This window comes from Chaetura pelagica, unplaced genomic scaffold (assembly GCF_000747805.2).
Source record: "Chaetura pelagica isolate M959 unplaced genomic scaffold, ChaPel_1.0 scaffold125, whole genome shotgun sequence".
NCBI classification, from domain to species: domain Eukaryota; kingdom Metazoa; phylum Chordata; class Aves; order Apodiformes; family Apodidae; genus Chaetura; species Chaetura pelagica.
The window spans coordinates 110,284-134,167 of NW_009953392.1; the positions used below are offsets into that span (position 1 = coordinate 110,284).

General features: G+C 45.7%; 1 protein-coding gene across 1 annotated transcript in view; it reads right to left on the bottom strand.

The window, feature by feature from the left end:
• Positions 1–4,482: 4,482 nt before the first annotated feature.
• Positions 4,483–23,884, bottom strand: part of GLG1 (golgi glycoprotein 1) — a 37,600-nt gene continuing 18,198 nt past the window's right edge. The window contains exons 9-26 of the mRNA XM_009998312.1: positions 22,888–23,009; positions 21,710–21,811; positions 19,730–19,889; positions 17,792–17,929; positions 16,778–16,864; positions 15,834–15,896; positions 15,058–15,171; positions 14,569–14,657; positions 13,566–13,683; positions 12,496–12,588; positions 11,343–11,480; positions 9,903–10,026; positions 9,402–9,544; positions 9,085–9,186; positions 8,357–8,464; positions 7,628–7,748; positions 5,711–5,817; positions 4,483–4,755 (exon numbers count right to left, since the gene is read on the bottom strand). Of these exons, the coding sequence (XP_009996614.1) occupies positions 4,588–4,755; positions 5,711–5,817; positions 7,628–7,748; positions 8,357–8,464; positions 9,085–9,186; positions 9,402–9,544; positions 9,903–10,026; positions 11,343–11,480; positions 12,496–12,588; positions 13,566–13,683; positions 14,569–14,657; positions 15,058–15,171; positions 15,834–15,896; positions 16,778–16,864; positions 17,792–17,929; positions 19,730–19,889; positions 21,710–21,811; positions 22,888–23,009 (2,097 nt within the window). The 3' untranslated portion in view covers positions 4,483–4,587. The remainder of the gene's footprint in view (positions 4,756–5,710; positions 5,818–7,627; positions 7,749–8,356; positions 8,465–9,084; positions 9,187–9,401; positions 9,545–9,902; positions 10,027–11,342; positions 11,481–12,495; positions 12,589–13,565; positions 13,684–14,568; positions 14,658–15,057; positions 15,172–15,833; positions 15,897–16,777; positions 16,865–17,791; positions 17,930–19,729; positions 19,890–21,709; positions 21,812–22,887; positions 23,010–23,884) is intronic.

Consider the following 23,884-nt stretch of genomic DNA (forward strand, 5'->3'; position numbering starts at 1 on the left):
GGCGGGGGGGCGTGGCTTAAGGGGAGAAGGGGGCGTGGCCACAAGCAGAGGGAGGCGTGTCCGTAAGAATGAAGGGGGCGTGTCCCCCAGCCAAGCCCCGCCCCCCCATGGTCAATCAATCAATCACTCCCCATAAAAACCTGCAGACTCTTTTTATTAAATTCTCCCGTTTTCATCTGTACAGAAAAGAAGAAAAAAAAAAACAACAAACCGAACAAAAAAACGAAACAATGCACATTATTATGTTCAGCATCTCGGTAACAGCTCAAAATTACACAGCGTGGGCGTGTAAAAAAAGAAACAACAAAACAACCCCCAAACAAGGATTTATACACAGAAACAATTTACAAAACCAACAAAAAAAAGCCTCGTTAATGTCACGTTTGGAAATAAAACCCAACGGAGACTAAAAGTTGAACCAGCTGCTGCTGTACAAGGGGAATGTGCTGGGGCTGCCTGAGGCGGGTGGGACACGTGGAGCCTGGTTTGGGTCCCTCCGAGCAGGGCAGGTCTGGCCCCAGCAAGGACCCTGCACCAAGATCAGTTCCTGGGAGAGGCCTCTGAGATGTTCAGCCTCATCCTGAGGAACATCCTGAACACCAGGGCAGCCGTGGGAGTGCACAGAGATCTGGTTTTAAATAGGGACAGAAGCGAAAGGCTCTGGGGTTCACACTCAACGCACTCGCACACCTCAAAACTAAACCTTTTCTTTTTAAAAAGAACAAAACTAATAAAGCAAAAATCAAAAAAAAAAAAAAAGGTACGAAACCTTCTCTCGACTAAATGATAAAGTTGTGTTTTAACAGAAGTCACCATCCAACTTGAACACAGCTTCTCTATGACGTGACGGGATCCGAGCGATCCCCCCTGGCTCGTCCCATCCCTCCACACCCACCCTGCAGTTTTCTGATCTTGGAGACATTCACTCTTATTATTTTTCACTGTGGACTCTTTCAGAACAAGAAGCATGGATTTATAAGTGTCAGATTCCAGGTGAAATGCTTTAGTTTTGTTACAGAACTATTTGAACTTCACAAGGGCCTTTCCAGCGACACAGACACACGGGTCCTCAGCTCGCTGGACAGTACCTGAAGTGCCAGGAATTTTGTTCCTACCCAGAGGAATTCATCCAGCAGGTGAGGCAAGAGAATCCCAAGTGGAAACTCAGCAAAAGATCACACCCACTAGGCAAACAATAAATAAGCTTATTAAGGTCAACAAGGATGAACACTAAGGGGCCAGCAGAAGTAACAAGGTACATGTCACGCGTGGTCCCACTTAGCCATGTCATCCAAACATGGGCCATCATTTAGGAAACAACTCGTTCATCAGCAGCAGGAGGGAAACTGGGAGCTGCCTGCCCTGCTGCCTCCCAGCCACCTACCCCTTCCATCCATCCCCAGGAGCTCGCCAAGAGAAGGTTTTGTGATGACAAGGAGAAAAACCACCCCACCTCCCGACTTGCATCGGGCAGACTTCTCCACCAAGAGCCACGAAGAGGAAGGGGCACCCCAGGTTTTGTCACACCAAGACTCTTCTCTTGGCTGATCACAGCTATTTTTAGTGCTCCTGATGAGATCAGAGAGGTTAAAAAGGCTTCCTCAAGTTCAAGGCAACTGCAGTGTTTCTTACAACCGTTTCCTTCTTTCCCCCCCCGAACAGAAAATGGTCGCCTGCAGGCAGGAGGTTGCGTTGGCAACAGCACAAGCAGGTTATTTTTGGAAGAGTAGTTGTCTGAGCTTCTGTGCTATTGAGACCTCTAGATTTTTAGGTATTAAAGGAGGAGGCCATTTCAAGACTGGGTCTGGTAGATTTCTAGTCTGGTCATCAGCAGTGGCAGGAGGCCCCGTTTTAAAATGTGAAGGAAGAGAGGGTCATGATGAATGACAAAATGGCCTGGGCCCTTTGTCAGCATCACACCTTTAAAATGCAGGACCATGCCCTTACAGTGACAAAGGACACCTGAGGGAATCATGAAGAAATGTATTTAGGATCTGCTTTTGCTTCAGAGGGCCTCCAGACACACCCCTGTGCCACCATCCCAGAGCACACACACCGCAACCGAGTTCCCAGGCACAGCAGCACCACTGCCCAACACCACCACAGGCCACACAACTCCTGACCAGACAACCTTAACCTCCTCCAAATCAAAACAAACAAACCAAAAAACAACCCAGAAAGCCTTATCTCTGAAAGTAAAGCCACCTTCAGAGCTAATCAGGGTTTACATTCAGAACTATGGCTACAAACCTACAACTTTCACTGCACTGTCATTTGGGATTTAGTGGAAGATGCTATTTCTAGACAATAAACCATCTAAATAGGCTTTTCAAGCTAATCAGGTTACAAAACGCCTTTCCAGAAAGTGGCAACAGTTCAAAAACAACAACAAAAAAAAAGCCCTCTGATGGCAATTTCATGACACCTGATAGACACTGTGAGAAGCAGAATTGGCGCCAAGCAAGAAAGGCTGCAGAGATCCTGCCTCCCTGCCAACACACCCATCTCTACAGCAGCCATTCCTGCCCTCTGTCAAGTGGAACAATACACACCTACAACTGCCAAACTAACATTTGTGATGTTAGACACCTGTGCTACCTCAAGAGACACAAAACTGTTCCTCTTCTGCTCCACTTGGCACTACCAGAGGGCCAGAAGCTCCTTTAGCACCACAGGAAAAGGGGTGTGAGAGAGAGAGAATTCAGGCTTGATTTCTGCTCTACCACTTCACTGCCATCTTACCACACACCAATTCTCCACCAAACCTTCAAGGCTCAGACATCCCCTACTGCTTGCCTCGTGTTCATGGTACTTGGGACATAAAACCAGAAGAGTTTGTGAAGGACTCACTAGCACAGGAAGTCTAAGACTGTATCGCAGCAAAAGCAACAGTCCGTTGTGTTTGCCATCCTGCACCCAGAACTGGCTGGTCCACACTCAAAACCACCTCCCCTGTTCTTCTAGAGAACAAGGTGGAGAACTTGAGTGTCAGGTCTTCCCCAGCAGGGCACTACCCGGGCAAATAAAGTCAAGGCTCAAGCAACAGCCCAAGTTGGACAGTTTCAGGCACGGGAATTCACAGCAGCACAGGCAGGTGAGCACATTTAGAAAATGAGTTAATCCCACTGCACACAGGAACTGCTGTGCAGTTACCTCTGGAGTTCACCAACATGCTCACTGTTCCAGCACCTGGCTTAGGACCTCCTTGCCCCCTTGGACTTAAGGAATTAAGATGATGAAGAGGCCACAACTACCAGTGCAGCTTTTCTAAACCACGTCCTTTAGGCTCTCTGTGCAAGTATCACGGTCTGGGAGTGTCAGGACATCCAGTGTGAGTGCACACACTGATGGTAACCATGTGAAAACTACTTCCCTTAAAGATCTGGACATTTCTGCCTCTCATACAACACTTCCATCCTCCCATCCACATGTGCTTGGCCTTCTGGACCAGCACCTGGGTAAAACATCCCATAAAAGTTCCAGCTGCTACCCCTTGTAGCCTTGGAAAGGAAGAACACTCTCCAGTGCTACCTTTCAAACCCTGAAGACCCAGACAGGCCAGTTACAAACCACCACACTAGCCCACCAGTCACCATTGAGCAGACAGAGCATGTTGAGTGTTGAGCTGCTTTCTGCACCCCTGACAAGAGCACTGGGCTGCCAACCTGCCAACACCACCTGCAGACAGTCCATTCAGAAGGGTGACAGCTCAGCAGCAGCCAAGGTCAAACAAAAGGAGTGTTAAAAGAGTTTTTACTGCATTGTTGCTAAGAAAAAAAAGCTCAGCCAGTGACTGATCAGGGCACTTGGTGCCTCCTGGCAGCAGCACTGGACACTACTGACAGGCTCTAGGTGCCTACACTGCTTTCATCTACCAAACACAAGGTGTACAGCTCGTGAATACTGGATCCTGGTCAGTGCTTTATTCTAGAGTGGCAGAGGAAGAAAGGGAGGACACCTTTGCAGCCAAAAAAATCCACAGTAACACAAGCAGGATATTCACTAGGTGGGTGACACCACTGACTGGTGTCCTCAGGTTGTCCAAGCCTATGCTCTGAAGATGCTTTACAGAAGATGAGCAAGATGTCCAAAACAAGGCCAACTGTGGTGTTAAGATGCAATTTACCCATTAATTTCCTGCCTCAACTTCAGCCAGCCACAGAGGATGACTAGATTTCAGTAGGAACCAAATCATAAGAGTCAAGTGTGTCTTCCTTTAAAAATTGACTTAAAAACTCCTTGAGCTGCAGGTCACAATCAGTCTGGTTTGGAGAGTGAAGGCAGTTCCAACAGTACAACAGAGACTTGTCTACAGGCAGGTCAACAAGAGTCTGCTAACAAAGGGGTAACCAAAGCTGCTGGCTGGGCTGCCAATGTTGCACACAAACTTTCATAGGATGAAGATGCTGTGGATGAGATCCAGGATGGGAAAACTGAGCCAACACCTGCTGCTGTTCTAATTATTTTTTTTGTTTGTTTTTGTTTTTATTCTCCTCTCACAAGAAGGGGTGGGTAGACTATACAGAGGAGGAGGGCTGTACAAAACTGGGCACTAGGCAGGCATTTCTTCAGCAGGCAATCCAGGCTCTACCTGTCCTTGAGCTCTCTTGTCACCCGCTTGGTGATGCGTCCACACATCAGGCCGATGAGGAAGAGTACACAGATGCCAACTGTGATGACTGACAGGATGTAATTCTTGGATGGAGAGGTCATAACTTGCATGGCAAGGTCAGAAAAGCCTTCTGCTGGAGCAACCTGGGGGTGAGAAAGGAATAAATGAGCCAAGCTGCACCTCCACAGAATCATTCTGGTTGGAAAAGACCTTTAAGATCATTGAGCCCAACCATAACCCAGCTCTACCAACCACTAACCCAGCTCTACCAAGTCCAATGCTAACCCATGTCCCTCAGCATAACATCTACACAGCTCTGAAACACCTCCAGGGATGGGGATTCAACCACCTCCCTGGGCAGCCTGGGCCAGTGTTTAATGACCCTTTCAGTAAAGAAATTTCTTCTAATATCTAATTTAAACCTCCCCTGGGCAACTTGAGTCCATTTCCTCTTGTCCAGATAACTCCCACCTCCTTTTTCCTTCATCCCTCAGAGCAGGAACTAGTGCCCTGCTTGATGGCACACATACAGCAGGACACAAAGTCAACTCTTTCTCTCAAATCTTTCTCTCTCACCCCTGTGACCTGTTTAAGTGCTCCACATCCCACCTCCAACATGTCCTAACAAGTCAGGAAGCTTTTGCAACCTCAGCTCTAGGTTTCCACGTGAGCCTCAGTGTTTATCAGGTTTAGTCTCTGGTACTGCTGTTGCCTCCTGCCATCACCAGGCTCAGCCTGAACCACAAACCAGCAGTTCTGCAAGGACTCATCTGAAGAACTGCTGCTCAGCAGGACAGTGTCACCACAGGAAGTTGTGCTCACCCTGTTTCCTTGCCTCAGACCTTCTCTAGAGGAGGCCAAGCCCTGTGTGCAGAACAGTTCCAGTGACAGTTTCACTCTGCACTGCTCAGAATGCATCCCAGACACTGAGAGACACGACACACAAGTTTTTTTAAAAAAAGACCAGATTTCAATTTTCCAGCACGTTGAACGTCAGTGACAGGAACTCCCTGAGAGTGGGGAGTTTTTCAGAGGCAACATGAAGCTCCAGTGCTAACGAAGGAGGAAGCAGTTCCCCCAAACCCTGCAGAGACTCACCTTGGCAGCATAGCTCCACATTTCAATACGATCATTAAGGCGTTTCTTGCACTCAGGCTGCAGCCTCACCCTCTTGTCTTCCAGAGCTTCCATTAAACAGGACATTTCTGTAGGGTGCAGAAGATGGTGTGAGAAAACAAAACATGCCATGGAAAGGCCGCTGGAAACACATACTAAAATTCTACTGGTGGTTACACAGCTTCCTGAACAGCCAGTCTGGCAGACTAACTGCCCTTTGAAGGTAGCAATTTCACTAAGACTTGAGATTTAATGCTGTGGTTTGAGGTGCACAGAATTTTGAACTCCAAAAATACAGCATATATCCAAAATGCAATTCATGTGATCTTACAAAGGCTTCTAAATTTGCACCTTCAGTGAGCTGTACTCATCAATTCCATGTCACTGCCCTTGAGGGAGAAGTAAGATCCAATTCAGCTCAGGAAAAAAAAACAACAACACACCATATCTTCTCAGGCTTGTTAGGAGTTTCTTTTGATCAACAAAATGTTTTGGAAAGATTTAACTTCCTGAGTTTTCAGAGTCCTGTGCAAAGGAAATGGGAACACAATGCTCTGGGTGCCCATGGAGAGCCTTGGCTAATTCATCAACTCTTTTATAGGCTCATAGGAGACACTGATACAACATTTTGCATTTTCTACTTACACTGCCTTACTTGAATGATCCCTAATTGGATCCTTGCAGTGCAGAGTTATTTTCTTCAGAGCAAACAGGCTGCAAACTTTACACTAACTCCAGACTTTTTAAACACAACTGTCAGTTCAAACACTGGGAGGCAGATCCCTCTCTAAGCTGCAGACTTCTGAGTGCAAACATCTTGGAACACACATCAAAAGAATGAGGACAAAACAGGAATAAATAAAGGATATCCAGAACTTCAGGAAGGCATTTAGTAACCAGATAATGATCAGGAAAATACTTGGTTGCTATTTTTAATGCCAGATAAACTCAGAAAGATGGGAAAGTTCAGAGCTTTTTCCCCACTAGCTTTCCTCAAACAGCCACACACACAATCCAACATACAACAGTAACAAAGTGCAGGAGCTTGACCTCAAACAGGAAAGGAATGAGTTAGGAAATGTTTAAATAAATGATGTTTCAAGTGGTTTGAACCTGGTGAACTCAGTCTTAGGGGACTTGGAACAGCTAATGAAAGTCTCCAAGCCTCTAGCTGCTATGTGAACTTAGAAAATGTAGTAAAGATTACCTAGCCTCTGGGAAAGAAAAAACTGGTGTATTTAAGCAGAGAAGAAAAAAAGGAGGATCAAAGGACCTGAGTTTAATTTTGGCTGTCAAAAGTCCTGAAACAATGAAGCTAACCATGGACAAAGACTGACATAAAGAAAGAAGGACCAAGGGATTAGCTAAGAATTAATCTTGTGAAACCAAATTGATTTGCCTCTGTAAGAGAAGCAGCTTGAGCTCCAGGGAAACTCTTGATGCAGACTGATAGAAAACCACCTGGTTTACCACCAAGCTGTATCTTGGGTGAAGCTGACACAGGGTGGGAGTGAAACCTCACCAAAAAACTGGTCCATCTACTTCAGCCTGTGTGTATTAAAAGCTTGTTTTCAACAGGATTGATATCTGAGGAGGGATTTTACAGAAGGATTCTGGACCTGGGATCACAGACAATTGTCACCAATCACCTGAATGATGGAATATAAAATATTCAATCTGCAAGGATATTGTACCAAGATTGAAGAATTGGTCCCACTTTGGACACAAGGAAAGACTTCTTGATAGCCACCTTCTAGTGGCATCTACCACCTCTGCAACCATTCCACTTCATCACCCACAGAGAAGTGGTGGAAAGGTCTGGTACTTAAGCTGCATTCTCTTCCCAGCATGAAAGCCCTCACAGCTCAGAGGTTACACAGGCAAAGCACAAGCACTTACGGCGTCCTCTCCCTGGTGGAATGGCAGCACAGTGGTGTTTGATGTCCAGGGCACAGGCTGTGTGGAGCACTGGGTCAACAAATATATCTGCTTTGCTTTCTTTCAGCATGTTGAGCACCTCCTGGGGAGAGGGGAATGACAAGAACATCTCAAAACAAAGGAGAGAGGACAAAACTCGTGCTGCTCATTGTTTCTGAAAGGTGCATTATCTTTTTAAGTCCAGGCTCATGAGAAAAACACTGTACCTGGAGGAGGATTAAATGTTCTGGTTTATAAAGGTTACCATAGTTGTGGCCATTAAAATACCTGTATTAATCTAAAATACAAAGTCAATATGACAGGGTTAGTTCAGTCAGAACTGAAATAAGGTGCCAGAGCCACAGGGGTAATTCATACAGCCCTTGCTCATAGCTTGGCCACAGCCAGCACGTGGAGAGCCTGCAATGGAGACAGCAACCCAAAGCAGATTACTAACAAGAAACCTGAGGAAGCATAATCAAGAAAGGATTGAAGCCTGGAATTGTAAAGGAGGCATTGGCAGCCCAATCTGCACTGGGAAATGGAAACTGAATTGAATTGCTGCAGGTCAGAACTGAGATGGGTACGGAAAGGTGCAGAGTTTTGGCTTCTCACTAGCTGGAATGTGGCCTGGGCTGTGATCTGTAAAAATGACTGATTTCTGCAGGGACAGGAGGGTTTTTCAGAGCACGTTCAATTCCTCTCCTTTACCTTCTTGCACATTTCTGTTTTTATTTTCAGCAGGTTCACTTTCAGACATTCTTCCACCTGCCCAGTCTGCTCCTGAGCTGCTGCTTCTTCCGCACACAAGTTGGAAATCTATTTTGAGAGAGGCATTTTAACCATAAGTAGCTCACCACAATTATTCTGCCTTTCAGCACATTTAGATGTCAACACATCAGTTCATCACGGGGTTGCAGGGGGAGAACACACCATGCAAATCTTTCCCTCCCTGAATCCCCAGAGCCAAAGGCAGCCTGGCTCATGCAATATGCATACCCTTCCCAACCCAGCAGCAAGAAGTCAGTATCACTGTACTGAGGGGAAAGCAGGGAGAAAAACAGCCCAGAAATTATGTTAATAAGAAAGAAGCAATACTTGAGACACAGCTGGTTCAGCCATTAGAAGTGAAAGCTCAAAATCCAGCTGTATATTCCAGTGAAGGCTGATAAGACCAGAGAACTGGCACGTTTTTTTTTCCAAAAAGAAAAGCAGTATTTTTCCCTAGCACTGATGAGATCCCAGATGAAAAAATTCACTTATTTTAGCACTGGACAGGAAACTGTAAATCTTAACACACTGGACAACAATCCCAAGCAGAGAACCCGCCTGGCTAGAAGCTGGTTTTGCTAATTTCAATGATCAGGCTAAATTCTGTTTTAAGAAACAAAACCTGTTTCCCAAAGGGAGTTTTCATCCTGCTGAGCTACTTCTCCTACCTCCTCAGAGCAGTGCATCTGAAGTTGGGGATCCAGCCGATAATCTAGAGCTGATTCTTGGATTATCACTCGGATTTGGTCCTCACAGTCTGGAGAGAGACGCTACGAAGCAGAGAAAGTCACTGACCCACTCAGTCACCTCCCTTCTCCCAAATCAATCACCTTAACTTCTGCATCCTTTAATACTTGCACAGAAGCATGAAAACTCATTATGTGCAGCCTGTTCCACACACTCAACATGCCACAGGTGCATCCAGTGCCTGTTGCTCAGCACAACCCTGCCCAGCCCCTCGTTCGGATGCCCCAGCTCAACTCACCTGGTCTGCGTATTTCAACTTCAGGCACGAGATGACTTGTCCTTCCAACTCTGTGTCATCCTTGGCCCTGTTCAGGATATTTTGGCAGAATTTTGGGATGTCTGCTTTGCATGCCTTCCTGAGCACTGGATTGAGGCGGTAATCTAAGCAGGAAAGATGACAGAACCTCACTGGAGCACACACCTCTGCAGGTCACAGAACACAACACTCCGAAAAAGACCGGACAGAAACTTCCCGGGTGACATTTTTAACCACCACTATATTCAATTTTGGGGAAACCCGGTATTTTTTCACACCCAAATTTTAACTTCAGGGCTTAAGTGGAGGCAATAACACATGCTGACCCTCAAGAACTTGGCTGCATAAAGTCAGTGTGTGCCCTAAAAACCATGAAGGAGACTAAAACCAAGTGAATATTCTTCCAGCCATGCAGCCCATTCCACAGGCAGGGAAGTTTTTCCCAGCTCAGGCAGGGAAGTTGTTTTTTCCAGAAGAAGGTACCTGTGTTCTGTGTAATCTGGCGCTTGGTAATCATCTGCTTGCACTTAGGATCCATCACTTCACTGTTCTTGTTCTGTTTCAAACACTGCAGCATGTTTTTGGAGTCTGCCTCTGGGCAAAACCGCTAGGAAAAAAAGAGCCCAAACCCCCAATTTCATCAACTTGAAGCAAAAACCAAGAATAACCCAACTATAATTATGGAAGAAAATCACCTGCCCAACCCAGGGGAATACAGACCCATTCCTTAGCCCAAACAGATCCTACTAAAGAGTGCAACATGAGCTGAGCACTGAGCTGACACTCCTGACTGGTTTCAAGGCACCAGTTTGTGCTGGCAGCACCAAAAGCAACTTGCTTCTATTTTCTGTTCTTCAGCCACAGCACACTTGGTAAGAAGTACCCACCAAATCAGGTCTCATCCACAACTACTTTCATTCCCCTTTTATTTTAGAAACTAAAAAGGAAACCTGAAGTCTAGACACACCCTGCTGGTTTATGGACAAAGTGACAGGTGAAGACTTCAACAGGAACACTCAGGACAAAGTAAGACCAGAAGAAGAGAGAACAGCTCACTGAGCCTGATTTGCCCATTCCTGCCCTGAATTAGACAACAAATTATAACAATTATAACTCTTACAAAAAAATTACAGTTCTTGTACTATAAGAATTAGAAGAAAAGTGAAGCAGTTTATCCAAAATTCAGGCCAAGGGACCGATTTCTTTTGTTAAAACAAATTCTGTGAGTGTGAGATGAGGCTGCTGCATCTTCTAAGCCTCACCATTTTGGTGAGATAAGTTTTTCTTATGAAAGCATGAGTCTGTACTGGAGAGCAAGGAGTTCTCCAGATGTTCTGCTCTGGCCACAATATGGAGGAATCAAGGCACACAGACCACACACATCTCAGTGCTCCAGGCCTTGCCATTCTGTCTTAATGTGCAGAAGTGTCTTGTATTAACATTCCCTTCTGCTCTTCACATGGGACCACTTGAATCCAGCATTTCTAATTTGTAGTTTTGCATAATCTTGCCTGCTGGAGCAGCTTGAGGAAAGCCTGAGTGCCCCAGGTCAGCAGTGAGCTGAAGAGGTGACTCCTCTCTGTAATCACAACTTCTTCACCTTTGCTAGAAGCCAACCCAAATCCAAAATGATCAGTGAAAACGTTAGTAGAAGCCTCAGCACAGATTTCCTCCTCAATCTGCTGTCAGCTGGGAAGAAATGTACTAGTGCACAGGCTTTGATGAGATACTTGGAGGAAGTTGAAAGAGAAGAGCCCAGAGGAAACCTCAGCCTGCCTCAGAGTTAAGAAGTGGATTACTTGGCAAAAAAGCAATCCTGCTTCCAAAACAACACAGCAGCGTTGTAACAAACCTTTAGGGGAAGCTCAAAAAAAGCTTAGATCCCAAGCTCACCCTCTTATATCAGTACACTACCATTATTACCTTGATCATCTGCTTGCAGACTCTCATGAGAGTGTAGTCCAGTTCTGGATCCATCATCTCTGTCTCTTGCAGTTTGAACACCTTCTGGTGGCACCGGGTACTCAACTGCTTCTTGACTTCCTTCAGGCATTCAATGATCTGCAACAGCATGACACTGGTTTGTGAGTCACGGAGTGGTTCAGGTTGGAAGGGACCTTCAAGATCATCCAGTTCCAACCCCCTGCATGGGCAGGGACACCTCCCACCAGCCCAGGTTGCTCCAAGCCCCATCCAACCTGCCCTTCAACACTGCCAGGGATGGGGCAGCCACAGCTTCCCTGGGCAACCTGGGCCAGGCTCTCACCACTCTCACAACAAAGAATTTCCTCCAATGTTCAACCTAAATCTCCCTCTTCCAGTTTTAATCCTTTCCCCCTTGTCCTCTCCCTCCCTGCCCTTGTCCCAAGTCCCTCCCCAGCTTTCCTGGAGTCCCTTCAGGTACTGGAAGCTGCCCTAAGGTCTCCCTGGACCTTCTCTTCTCCAGGCTGAACCCCCCAACTCTCCCAGCCTGTCTCCAGAGCAGAGATGCTCCAGCCCTTGGATCATCTCTGTGGCCTCTTCTGGACTTTCTCCAGGAGCTCCATATCCTTATGTTGGGGGCTTGTGGACGTGATAGTCACATGCTGCTCAAAATGCACTGCTATATGTTGCCCTGCAGCCACCTTCACCTGATTCCTGCAGTTCAGTTCTCAATACCTGCATTTTATCAAAAATCATTATCAAAGCTTATTTCCAGGACTTGTTTTAAGCTGTTCATCTCCTACAAAGACTTAATGAACTAAGAAGGGCCACCTGGACTTGCTCCAAACCCCCAAACTTCATCTTGCAGACATCATGGCTAAGAAATTTTGAACAACATTCACGGTGACCAGCTGCTAACAGCTTAAAACTAGGATTAACCAGGGAATGAACTGCTCCCAGCCTTGCAGATACCCAGCACGAGTGCTTGTTAACCAGTGGGGGAAAAAAAATGTGCTCCTAAACACCAACAAAGTATTTCAGGAGTGGCAAAATGAAAATCTAACACTGCAATCAGAGGGGCAAAGGTGTTCCTCAAAGCTGTTCTGAAATCCAGGTACAAATGAAATTGTAAATTATTAATAAAATCCATTACCTGAGCATTGCCATAGGGCACGTTTTGGCAGTGATTCTTGATGTCACTTTTACAAGCCTCATACAGTTCTGGCTCAAGCCTGATATCCTCTGTCTGCAGGAGAAATTACAGTAGGAACTTTTAAATAGGACTCTCAAGACTAGTTCACTTTGGCAACCTATTAACTAGAATCCTCTACTCACAAAAAGCAACTCCCAGGTCAGTTTCTTTGAATTAAAGGGCCAACACCAAGTGGTGTTGAGTGGGAGATCCACTGAATGGATTTCAAAGTTGATCAGCTGGCTTTTTACACTGAAGAAAGGCATTAAACTGAATTCTAGACCTGGCAAATTGTTTCCACTGTTCCTCCTGAAAGAGCATCATCACAAGTGTCCAAGACAGCTAAAATAATTTCATGTGAAAGCTAAAGGACATACTCATAACCACTCATCTTTTGGGTGATCTGGAGGATGTGAAGGAGGATTTCTGCCTTAGCAATGCCCAGCATCTGAATTCCTTTATACAAAGGCAGAAGTGCTGCACTTTCTGCTATGAGCCTACTTAAGGTGAAGCTGTAACACTCAATATCTACTGGACAAAGACCTCCTGAGTTCATCCCTGCAAGCACTGCAGCAGGAAGCTGAGAGGCAACCTTGTCTACCAGAACAAAAACTGCTCTTATTTATCCACTGCGCAACTTGGGGCAGCTGGAGTCAAGTTGCTTCATCTCCGTTTGTTTCCTCAGTTTGTAAAATGATGCTTTTATTCTCTCCTGGAGGACTTCAAGGATATCAGCATGTGTAGCACATTGGTATCTAACACTAAACATAATCACTTAGAGCTGAAATTCCCATGAACATTTAGCTTGCCTTAGCCTCCATAGGGCTGTACTTAAGCAGAGAATTATCACTTTCATCACGAAGGACGATTGAGCCTCGTGTTCTAAGACGAGTGGGGAAGAAAATCCCAAATTAGATCCATCTAAAAATGAGCTTCCTTTTTTTTCTTCCCCAAGGTGGGCATATCAGGAAGCTTTAATTCAAGGACCTGGCTAGAAGAGCAGGGAAATGAAGAGTTTTCTGCACGTTTACCATTTCTAGCTCCTCAACACGCAGCTGCTTGCGGCACTTCAGAGACACCCTGTGCTCCTTGGCGTCCTGCAAGGTGTCGTTGCGCACAGTTGTGCTCAGGCAGATCACCACATCCACCCTGCAGGGAAGGAAACAGCTCTTGACTCACACACCCTCCCCTCAGACCAACCAAAACTGGTGTTGGGTCACCACATCAGGAGGGTTTGACCCCAAGAATCCAAACGTAACCAAGTTCCGTGCTTACTGGGTCCAGCTCTGCGATCCCAATTAAAAGCTATAAGTGATGCTGGCTAATTGGGAGTCTAGAGCAGCAGAGCAGTCTCACCACACCCCTGCTCAGCAAAACCTCTGCTCTTTAAATCATGTGGGTACTTCAGAAAAGCTTTACTTTATCTCAGAAATAGATGAAGGCGGCATGAGAATCACGGAATGTGTGAGGTTGGAAGGGACCTTGAAGGGTCACCTAGTCCAGTCCCCACCCATCAAACGATCCTTTTGCCTTATGAGAAGGGCATTTCTATCATAAAATGCAAATAACTCTTGCTATCCACTAACAGGACTGACCTTGTGTGTAATTCAGCCCTGCATCATTGCTGTAGCCCATTAAAAACCCCTTTATTTTGAAATTAATAAAACCAGTTGCAACAAGTGGGATATGTGCCCTTCCCAGATCAGCAACTGGAACAGTTGGGAGCCTGCATCTTAGAAGACAACGAATCCAGCAAGGATATAAAACATAACAGGACATGCAGTGCCATTAATTATCATTATTAGCTATTTTCAGGGCAAGGAAAATAAAGAGGACAGGCAAGAGTCAAGCAGAAGTCATTTTCAAGAGGCAGATAATGCCTCTGCCTTAAGCATCTGTAGAACACCAAGGGAAACCACCCAAAACAATCAGTCTTTGAAGGAAGTCCAGCATTTTCTGTCCTTCCATGACATATCCCATAACTTTACTACACATTTATACAATCCAATTGCTGGTTGGTCAAGTGTTACATACTTCTTTTTGATGTTGGGGCAAAGTTTCAGCACATCCTCCTTGCAAGCCATTTTGAACTTGTATGAGAACCTAAAATCTTTCATTTGAACCTGGAAGAGAGAAATGAGGGGGAGGGGGGAAAACCAAACACCTTTGGTCACTTGTAGGAAAAGAAATAAATTACAAGTGTGGCCCAAAAGAACATTTGTTGAATCATAAAACCAGCAAATGCTTTTGTCCACTAGTGATTAATGTGGAAACAAAGGGGGATGCTGAAGTGCTGGAGAAGCTGGGACTTGATATGCCAGGAAGGCAGGAGGGCCTGGAAATCAATCATCTCCAGAAGTGACCAGTTATGACCAGACATGCAATTATAACTGTCTAAATTCACAAAATAACAGTGGGAAATCCATCTCCAAGAAGGAGGGGTTTCATAATGAGCTAATTCCTGTCAACACCCTCAAGGAACAGGAGAGGCTTCCACTGTTAGTGCAGGAAAGTGCTGCTTACCAGCTGGAAATGAGTAACTCCGATCGCACATTTTTCATTCATTTCCTTCTGGTGTTTGTTCTGTATTAGACACTCCATCAGGTCCCCAGAATCAATCTGGTTATCTGCAACCTCCTGAAAAAGAGAGGGAAAGGCTGACAAATGACCTACTCTTAACAAGTCATGGTTTCCATGCTCCTCTAGCCCAGAGTGACCAGGAAATACGAGAACTTACAGTCCCACGAACGGACCACGGAAAGTTGTACCAGGAATATTTACAGCTATAGCCCAGAAAAGAATCCTCTCCCTGGCACGTGCACAGTTCAGACTCAGAGCACACACTGCAGACACTCACTGCTTACACATTGCAGTGAGATGCCTTCCCTGCTATGTAACTTACTCAGCCCTGAAGCAAACCAGGCAGTTATCTCAGCCATGCTGAGCAGCTGCACAGAGGTGGGGCTGGAAGCCCTGCCTGCAGGCAAGGGGGAGGGCAGAAAAGGTTTAGCTTTTCACCCACTGGAAAGAGCAATTTTTCCAATTACAGGGCAATTTCCACCTTCAAATTCTAGCTTTTAGCTGAAGGCTCTGACAACAGCAGAGTTATGAGATGGAACTAAGGATTTTTGGTTTATGGTGGCTTTTTTTTTTCTTTATGAGTGACTTTTCTAACTGCTTACACCTGGACTTTTGAAGTGTGGCAAGTACAGCAAGAACTCATCCCTAAAAAACTCCAACCTTTCCCATACTGTGTTTATTTCCCCCCAGAGCTATTCACACTATCCCACAGTACTCACATGGCAGAATGTCTGGATAATGGGCTCACATGCCCTCATCAGCAAGGCTTCAATTTGGATGTCCTGCAAAAAACATGCAAGATTTCATTCTCACAGGGAACGGCCAAGAAAAAAAGGCCCTGAAAAAACCCCCATGATAACAAGTTAAACTCAAGACAGTTAACAGGGTTTCAAAATTGCAATCCAGCCAGCTTTGTCTTTCAGTTCTGGAAATCCTAGGATTCCTTTTTGTCAACAATGTGGCAAAGAGAAGCCTTACAGCTCCAGGGAAGAGCCAGGTCTCCAAAGAAACCATTGCTTGGTTATTTCAGCCAACCTTCTCCAAACTGGATGCTAAAGCACTAGAAATCACCTTGTGCCCAGGCAGGAGTTAAGGATGAATCATCATTCTGAACAAATAATTTTGTAGCCAGTAAAAGGAAGCTTTCCCTAGGGCACAGTGTAAGTTTTAAGAGGTATGGGGAACAATCTAGGGCAAGGCAGTCAAATATACAGCTTCATAAAATAAGCCAAGCTGCTGACCTCACTGAAAACCTCTCATGATGCACCTGACACTTACTTCTTACTAATTTTTTGGGACAGGGGGAGGGAAGTTGCAATGTGGTACTCAAAACTACCTGCAAGCAAGACCAAAAAAATTGAAGTTCTGTGAAAGATTTTGATTTGTACTAAAGGTACCTGGGTTACCTGGATAAAAAAGCTTCTGTGCCAGAAGTTATTTTAAGCAAGAGAAATGTCAAGAACAGCCTAAAATCCTGAATCACTGTTCAATTCTCTTCCTCAGAAACCCCACAAGAAAACTTGCAGTGTAAGATGGTCTCTGACCCCAGAGAGCTGCATTTCTGCAGCTGCTCTAGCCTCCCTTTTTTTCCATCACTATCAGGATGACATGGTAACTAGACATGCCCAACTATTCCTTTTATTCCAGGCTGAAAACCACTCACCTCAGACTCCAGCTCAGTGAGGTTCCCAACTATGTCTCTGCAGTCAGACACCAAGTCATCAAGATGGTCCTGCAGGCATTCCAGCTCCTACAAAACCAGACATTTCACTGTGTGATCCAAGAACCCAACTGGATAATTTGAGCTTGAAATACTCTAACCTAGGTGAAACTGCCCTCCTCCTTGTAAAGTCCTAAATCTCATTTAATCCCACTCCTCTACTGGCACTCCTAAAACACATAGCAGTGATTGAGAATGTTGGTCTAGGAAGTCACCCCTTGCTCTCAAAAGCTGCATGATGTGCCTTCACTTCTGGAATATCACATTTACTTTGCCCTTCACATAACCATAATCAGAGGTTAATTACCCCAACTACAACCTAGATAGATACCTCAAAATGGTGGATGTCCTACTGCATTTGCTGCTGAATGGCTCCTCCCCTCCAGCCACTCTGGGGCAGAGCAAATTAACATGAGAGTATTTGTTGCAACTTTGTTAAGTAGTAGCAGATGTTAGTTCAGTTCTGTAGAAACACAGGAAGCCTGGCAGCACTTGCCAAATGGAAATGGGATAAAGTTTATGTGGGAAATGTCAAGCTTATAACAAATTCACAAATAAGAGCAAGGGTGGGGTTGCTTCATTAATGTCTCCTTCTTGTTAACTATCTCCTTTCCTCCTTCTCATTCTGCTACACAGGTGGCTGCCCCATCCCTGGCAGTGTGGAAGGGCAGGTTGGATGGGGCTTGGAGCAACCTGGGCTGCTGGGAGGTGTCCCTGCCCATGCAGGGGGGTTGGAACTAGCTGATCTTTAAGGTCCCTTCCAACCCAAACCAGTCTGTGATTTTATGATATTGAAGCCATGCAAAGCTTCTTTGTATCACCTCCAGCTCTCAGTCTAGGAGATTATGTTTCAACCTGCATGAGTTGTTAACATATTCTCAGAGGGTAAAAAATGTTCCTTTAACCCCTTTTTTTTTGCCCTTCCCTGTATCTGAGCAGTGTTCCTGTGTCCAGTACCTGCCCCGTCTCAGTTTTCTCACTGCACCACTTCCCCAGGTCAGTCATGCACTTGTCCTGCAGGGCTGGGTCCAGCTTCACATCCATGGCACGCTGGTGGAGGATCCTCTGCACCTCTGCTCTGCACTCCCGGGATAGCTGCCAAGAAAGCCAAGAGCATTTACCAGGTGGAGTCTTGAAATCTGCCCAACTTTTGTGGTTACTCTCACCACCTCACCTGTCGTTGATGCTGATGTGTCGAGAGTGACCACAAATGCCATCAGCACTTGCAGAAAGCTCAGAATTCACCCCCACCACAAGCCACCTGGGCTCCAAGAGAGTTTGGAGCTCTGTAATTTCATGTAGAGGAAGGTTCCTTTCATTCCACTAAAATAAACCTTATGATCTTTAAACCTTCAACTTTTGCTTTTGAAATGAGATGTCCAAGCAGCTGCCATGGATTATCTTCTTCTGGGGAAGAAAATCACAACAGCCCAAGCTCTCAAGACCAAAAGGGAGGCCCAGAATAAGGCAACACAGACCACCTGTAATTTCACCTCAGCAATCCCCAGCATTTGCAAAGGCTGAGGGAGAAACAAATTGTAGGAAATCAAGGGATACTGACACGGTGCTTGTCCAACCTGAAGCTTAAAACTTCTCACATTTAAAAATGCAACCCCCTGGAAGTCACCTGGCATTTTGTGGGCAGCATTGGAAAAAGAAAAAGTACAGATCTAACCTCTAATGAGTCTGCTTTTCACACACTGAATTTCAAAATGGCAGCTGCTCTCTTAGCCTACTTTCCACAAGAAAAGCACATTGAAGAGCCTTTTCTCCCTCTGATAGACTATTTGCAGGTTGCCTATTGATTTCTTTGGTCAGCACTAACAGAAAATGGAATTTAAAAGTCTCAACTCAGCAGACTGAGAAGCTGCATTAAAAAAAAAAAAATCCCTAAAAGAAAGATGCTTTCAATCAATACTTGACCTCTGCCACAAAAGACCTTTTAAATCAAGCTGTAGAAATTAATTTTTAAGGGAGGCCATTGTGACAACTCACCAGCTCCTAGGGCTGTGTACACTACAGTGCCAAAGAAAAGGAACCAAGCACCCAGCTGCTTTCAGGGGGGTGCCAGGATAGAGGCAAAAGGGCAGGAAACTTGGAAAAAGGTAGCTCTGAACCAAACAAATGTCATGATGGTGGATCTCCAGATTGCAAGGCAGCAAGTCAGATCCCTACTGCCTTCCATGCAGCATAACCACAATCACCAGTAGAGTGTGCTCCAAAGAATTAGAAAGATGCTGTAAATCAATAGGAAGAATATAATGGGTTATAATCAGAAGTACCCAAATCCAAAATGAATGAGGAACAGCCTAGAAAAGCTGGGCTTGGAACTCCTTTTTGCATAAAACCCATTTTGCAGCTATGCTAGCTGTCTACAAGGAATCACATTCCTCGTTGGAAAGACAAGGAGGAGGATCTGCACTAGATCTAAACAGAAAAGAGTCATAGAGCAGTCAGGGCTGGAAGGGATCTCTGAAGGTCCTCTAGTCCAACTCCCCTGTAGAGCAGGATCACAAACAGTAGATCCCACAGGAACATGTCCAGGTGGATTTGGAATGCCTCCAGAGAAGGAGGCTCCAAAACCCCTCTGAGCAGCCTGTGCCAGGGCTCTGTAACTCTTGTTAGATATACCCAAGGTGTTGTCAGCACATAGTTCCCCCTGCAGGCAACTACTGTCACACCTTGACGTGGCTATTTTGCCTCACCAGAACACCACAAACCTTCCAGGCACACTTGAGGAGGACAACCAAAGCAGTCAAGTACCACCTGCTTCAAGTGCTTTCCAGCAGCTTTGGTGAGTTCTTGTGGTTTGAGCGCAGTCATGTCCAACCTCCCAGCGTAGGTTCAACCCTCCTGCCAGAGATCAAAGAGCAGCAGTTGCTCTCCAGCACTTACCCTCCTCCCTTGCTCCTCTGTACGGTAGGCATGCCTGTACAAGCAGGAGAAAACAGCCCCTGGAGGCATCAGATCACTCATCATGGTCTCATTCCAGCCACGGGTATGGCAGAGGCGGGAGGCGTCTCCCTGGCACTTGCGGTACAGGACGGTATCCAGCCTGCAGACAGAGAGGTCCTCACTAGCACCTCATCCAAACCTCCAACCTGCCTCATATTCTGAAATGCTTTTGAGGCAGAGAAACCCAATTGCAGTTCCATGCACCACCCACTTCAGCTAACCAACAGGTGGCAAAACACTTGCCACTCCATTTGGAATCAACTCCCTAACGCTGCACAAATACACAAAGATCTTTCATTACAGGTTCCACCTTCAACACTTCTTGAAGCCCCTCCCGTGTTCTCCTGCAGCACACCAGCCAAATGCTGACTCAGGAAAAAGAGAAATCAGCCCCTTGATGTCCCTAAAGCAGCAGGAAGGGAGGCAAGTACCACGTTTTGCTTGTATGACATTCTCCATGCATTTTGTGCTGCTGCCATTTTGAAACGCCAGTTTCACAAAAATCTGGCTTAATTATGGGCTGCCCTGGGTCTGAGCTAACTGAAGACTCAGCACCCTTTGTGTTTTTGCACACCAGAAAACTGCAGAACCTTTCAGATGATGTCTAATTACATTGAAGCTAAGTGAGATTATTGCCAACTTTTCAAAATGGAAGCGTCGTTTTCCACCACACTTTAGAAGACAAACACCAAGTGGCATCAGTGGACACAATTACACAGAGAACGATAAAAAAGTCAGAAGAAATCCCTCCCTCCTCCATTCATCTGTGCTAGGCACACATTTATGCAACAGTTTTTGTAAGGCAGTTTTAGGGAACAGTGGTTAAACAAGAAAAATGAGCCAATGTTGCCCAGCCCGCAACATGAATGAGAATTATCTTTATTCCCAGCAAAATGAAAATACTCAGCCTTCCTTCTTCCCATCACTTAAGTTTGGTGAAATCAATTAATTACCTGTTGGAAATATGACACAAGCAGGAGTGAAGGGAAACAGGAAGAGAAGGGAAAAAGCAAACAACCTAGAGGGTTTTTATCTCCCTATGGAGGCAGTTGTTGAGATGACTAAACAGTCACAAAGCCCTGAACTCTGGTCATGGATTTGAAAAGCAGAAGGTTCACAGGGCATGTCAGCTCTTAATTCCTGGCCATGCTGCCCAGAAATGAGTCAGATCTTCCTCATGTTTGATTGGAATACCCTTTGCAGTAACCTTGCCTTGCACTCCCTGTGGTCACCAAGAACCATTATTCCACTTCTTGAAGTAACCCTGTTTGATGGATCCTCTTTCCTCACCTCTCAGTCTTCTCCAGAAGAAAATCCCAAAACTTATTCTTTCCTCACTGGTCCTGTTAATCAAATTTATCCTCTCCTCATCTGAATCCATCCAGATACAGGCTCTGTATATATTTTAAACCAAGCAGTGCCACCTTTGGATGAGAAAGCTGGCAAAGCAGTGCTCCAAAGGGCATCACACCTGCTCTCCTGGCTGGAATCACATCTAGAGAGTCTGAAAACAGGCAGAAATGGAAGCAGGGATCCTCTCACACAATGGCTCTTTGTTATATTCAGTAGCTTGGCTTTCTTAACTCCCATATTGTAGCACTTAGAGCAGATAAAACCAGCCGCCACCTGCACAGAAAGTGACCTTCAACTTCAGTAAGGCCAGAGAAACTTATTTTCATTAAAGATGCATTGAATTTGAGACATCAAACTGGAGATGCTCTGTAGAGCTGCATGACTGGTGCACATCACACTTCAGTTTTTCTAAGCAGCTTTTGATCCTACTATCCCAGAGAGTCATTAATGCCTACAGACCTGCTTAAAAGTCCTCTTTTGAACACATATGCCCAAGGAACTGTTTATGGATACAAACACCAAACACAAGCACCAAGTGAGGATAAAATCATCCTTTCCAGTACTCACTTCCAATCACGAGATATAAAATACTGGAGCTCCAGGAGCCTATGCTCACAGTCCTCCACCATCTTCTCAGTGTACAAGTGCTCCATCAGGCAAGACAGAATCCTGCAAATAGAAGAAAAAACCAAAAGTTAGGACGTGGTGTTATAGCCATGCTGGGCTTCCTTGGAACAGTGCTCCAGATCAGCCTTTCCACTGCACCATAACTAAGGTGTTCAAACACAGTGAAGCTGTCTCTCATCCTTCAAAAAGATTACACCTAAACCACCTGTACACCACATCTCTACCCTCTTGAACTCTAGTGTTCTAGTTATGTCAGCAAGGCTGATATATGACAAAATAATCATCATCATCATAGAATCAACACAGACTGGTTTGGGTTGGAAGGGACCTTCAAGATCATCTATCTCCAAACCACTGTATGGGCAGGGACACCTCCCACCAGCCCAGGCTGCTCCAAGCCCCATCCAACCTGCCCTTCAACACTGCCAGGGATGGGGCAGCCACAGCTTCCCTGGGCAACCTGGCCCAGGCTCTCACCACCCTCACACCAAACAATTTCCTCCTCATGTCCAACCTCAATCTCCCTCTTCCAGTTTTCATCCCTTCCCCATTGTTCTCTCCCTCCCTGCCCTTGTCCCAGGTCCCTCCCCAACTTTTTGGAGCCCCTTTAGGTATTGGAAGGCTGCTAGGAGGAATATTTAATAATAAGCAATGTTGTATAATCAGGAATATTTTCTATAAAATCTGTGTCAGGATACAGTATCTATCAGACCTGAAGACAAAGAAGACACTTGTCTCTGCAACATGAGTTTATGTGGCCTTTTAAGGCTTGTTACTTTGCTAAAGACTTCTGTAGTAAGAGAAATGAGCACATTAAATGTTACAAATTTAATCCCAAGTGCCTGAGATAGCTACATCCTTCACTGCCCTGTTAAAAACAAACTAGCCTGCTGATGCTGCAAAAAGGAATCATAGAAGGGACCACAGAAGGTTGGAAGGGACCTCGAAGATCATCAAGCCCAACCATAACCCAGAGCTCAGCGAACACCTCTGCAAGACTTGTGAGTTCGGAGTCTGTTCTTTATGGATGGCTTTTATTACCTACACTGGTCAGTCAAGACAACCTTCATGGGTGCCCCAAGAGAAGCAAAGCTCCACTGCACCCCAGAGCCACCTACATGGGGTCCCCAGAGCGGATGTGCTTGCAGGCAGTCTGGATCACCGACTCGCAGGCCTCGTTCAGCGCCCGGTCGATGCGGTAATCGGCGCCGGGGTCCGTCTCCTGAATCAGGGTTTGGAGCTGGAAGAAAAGAAATTGTTGTGGATAGGAAAGCAAATTTGTAAGCATCCAAAGTGAGCATGCTTGCAATCAGTGTGGCTATTCTATGGCATGAATCACACGAGGTAGGGACTGGAGGCTGAGGGAACTGAGAACTTCTTGTTCTCTACAACTCTCCAAGAGGAGGTCGGAGCAAGTGGAGTCTCTTCTCCCTAGTGACAAGCAACAGAACAAGAGGAAATGGGCTCAAGTTGCACCAGGGAAGGTTCAGATTAGGTATCAGAAGTTTCTTCATTGAAAGGGTCATTAAAGATTCAGATTAGGTATCAGAAGAAGTTTCTTCATTGAAAGGGTCATTAAAGACTGGCCTAGGCTGCCCAGGGAGGTGGTGGAATCCACATCCCTGGACGTGTTTTAAAGCCACGTAGATCTGATGCTGAGGGACATGGGTTAGCACTGGACTTGGTAGAGCTGGGGTAATGGCTGGGTGAGGTGGGATCTTTCCCAACCAGGGCAGTTCTGTGACTCTGAGGTGCAGGGTGCTCTGTGTGCTGGGCAGAGGGCAAGGAACTGGCACACCTGGGCACACCATGGATCTGACTGTCCTCAGCTGTGCCTGTCCCTGCCAGAGCAGACACGGATGAATGGTGCAACACCAGGCAATAAGCTCTGAACCCTCATTATCCTCAGGAAGCAGCCCAGGAACGTTGGGCAAGACCAGTTGCACACCAAAGATCAACTGTACACCTGGACCACTTGTATTCCAGTTGACAAAATGGAACTGGCAAAATCTGAATACTATATTTCTGACCCATCCTCATCCCATATGGCTGATGATAAACCTGGAAATTTGTCCCACTTCCATGAAGATGACCTGCTGTTCTACACTGAAACCC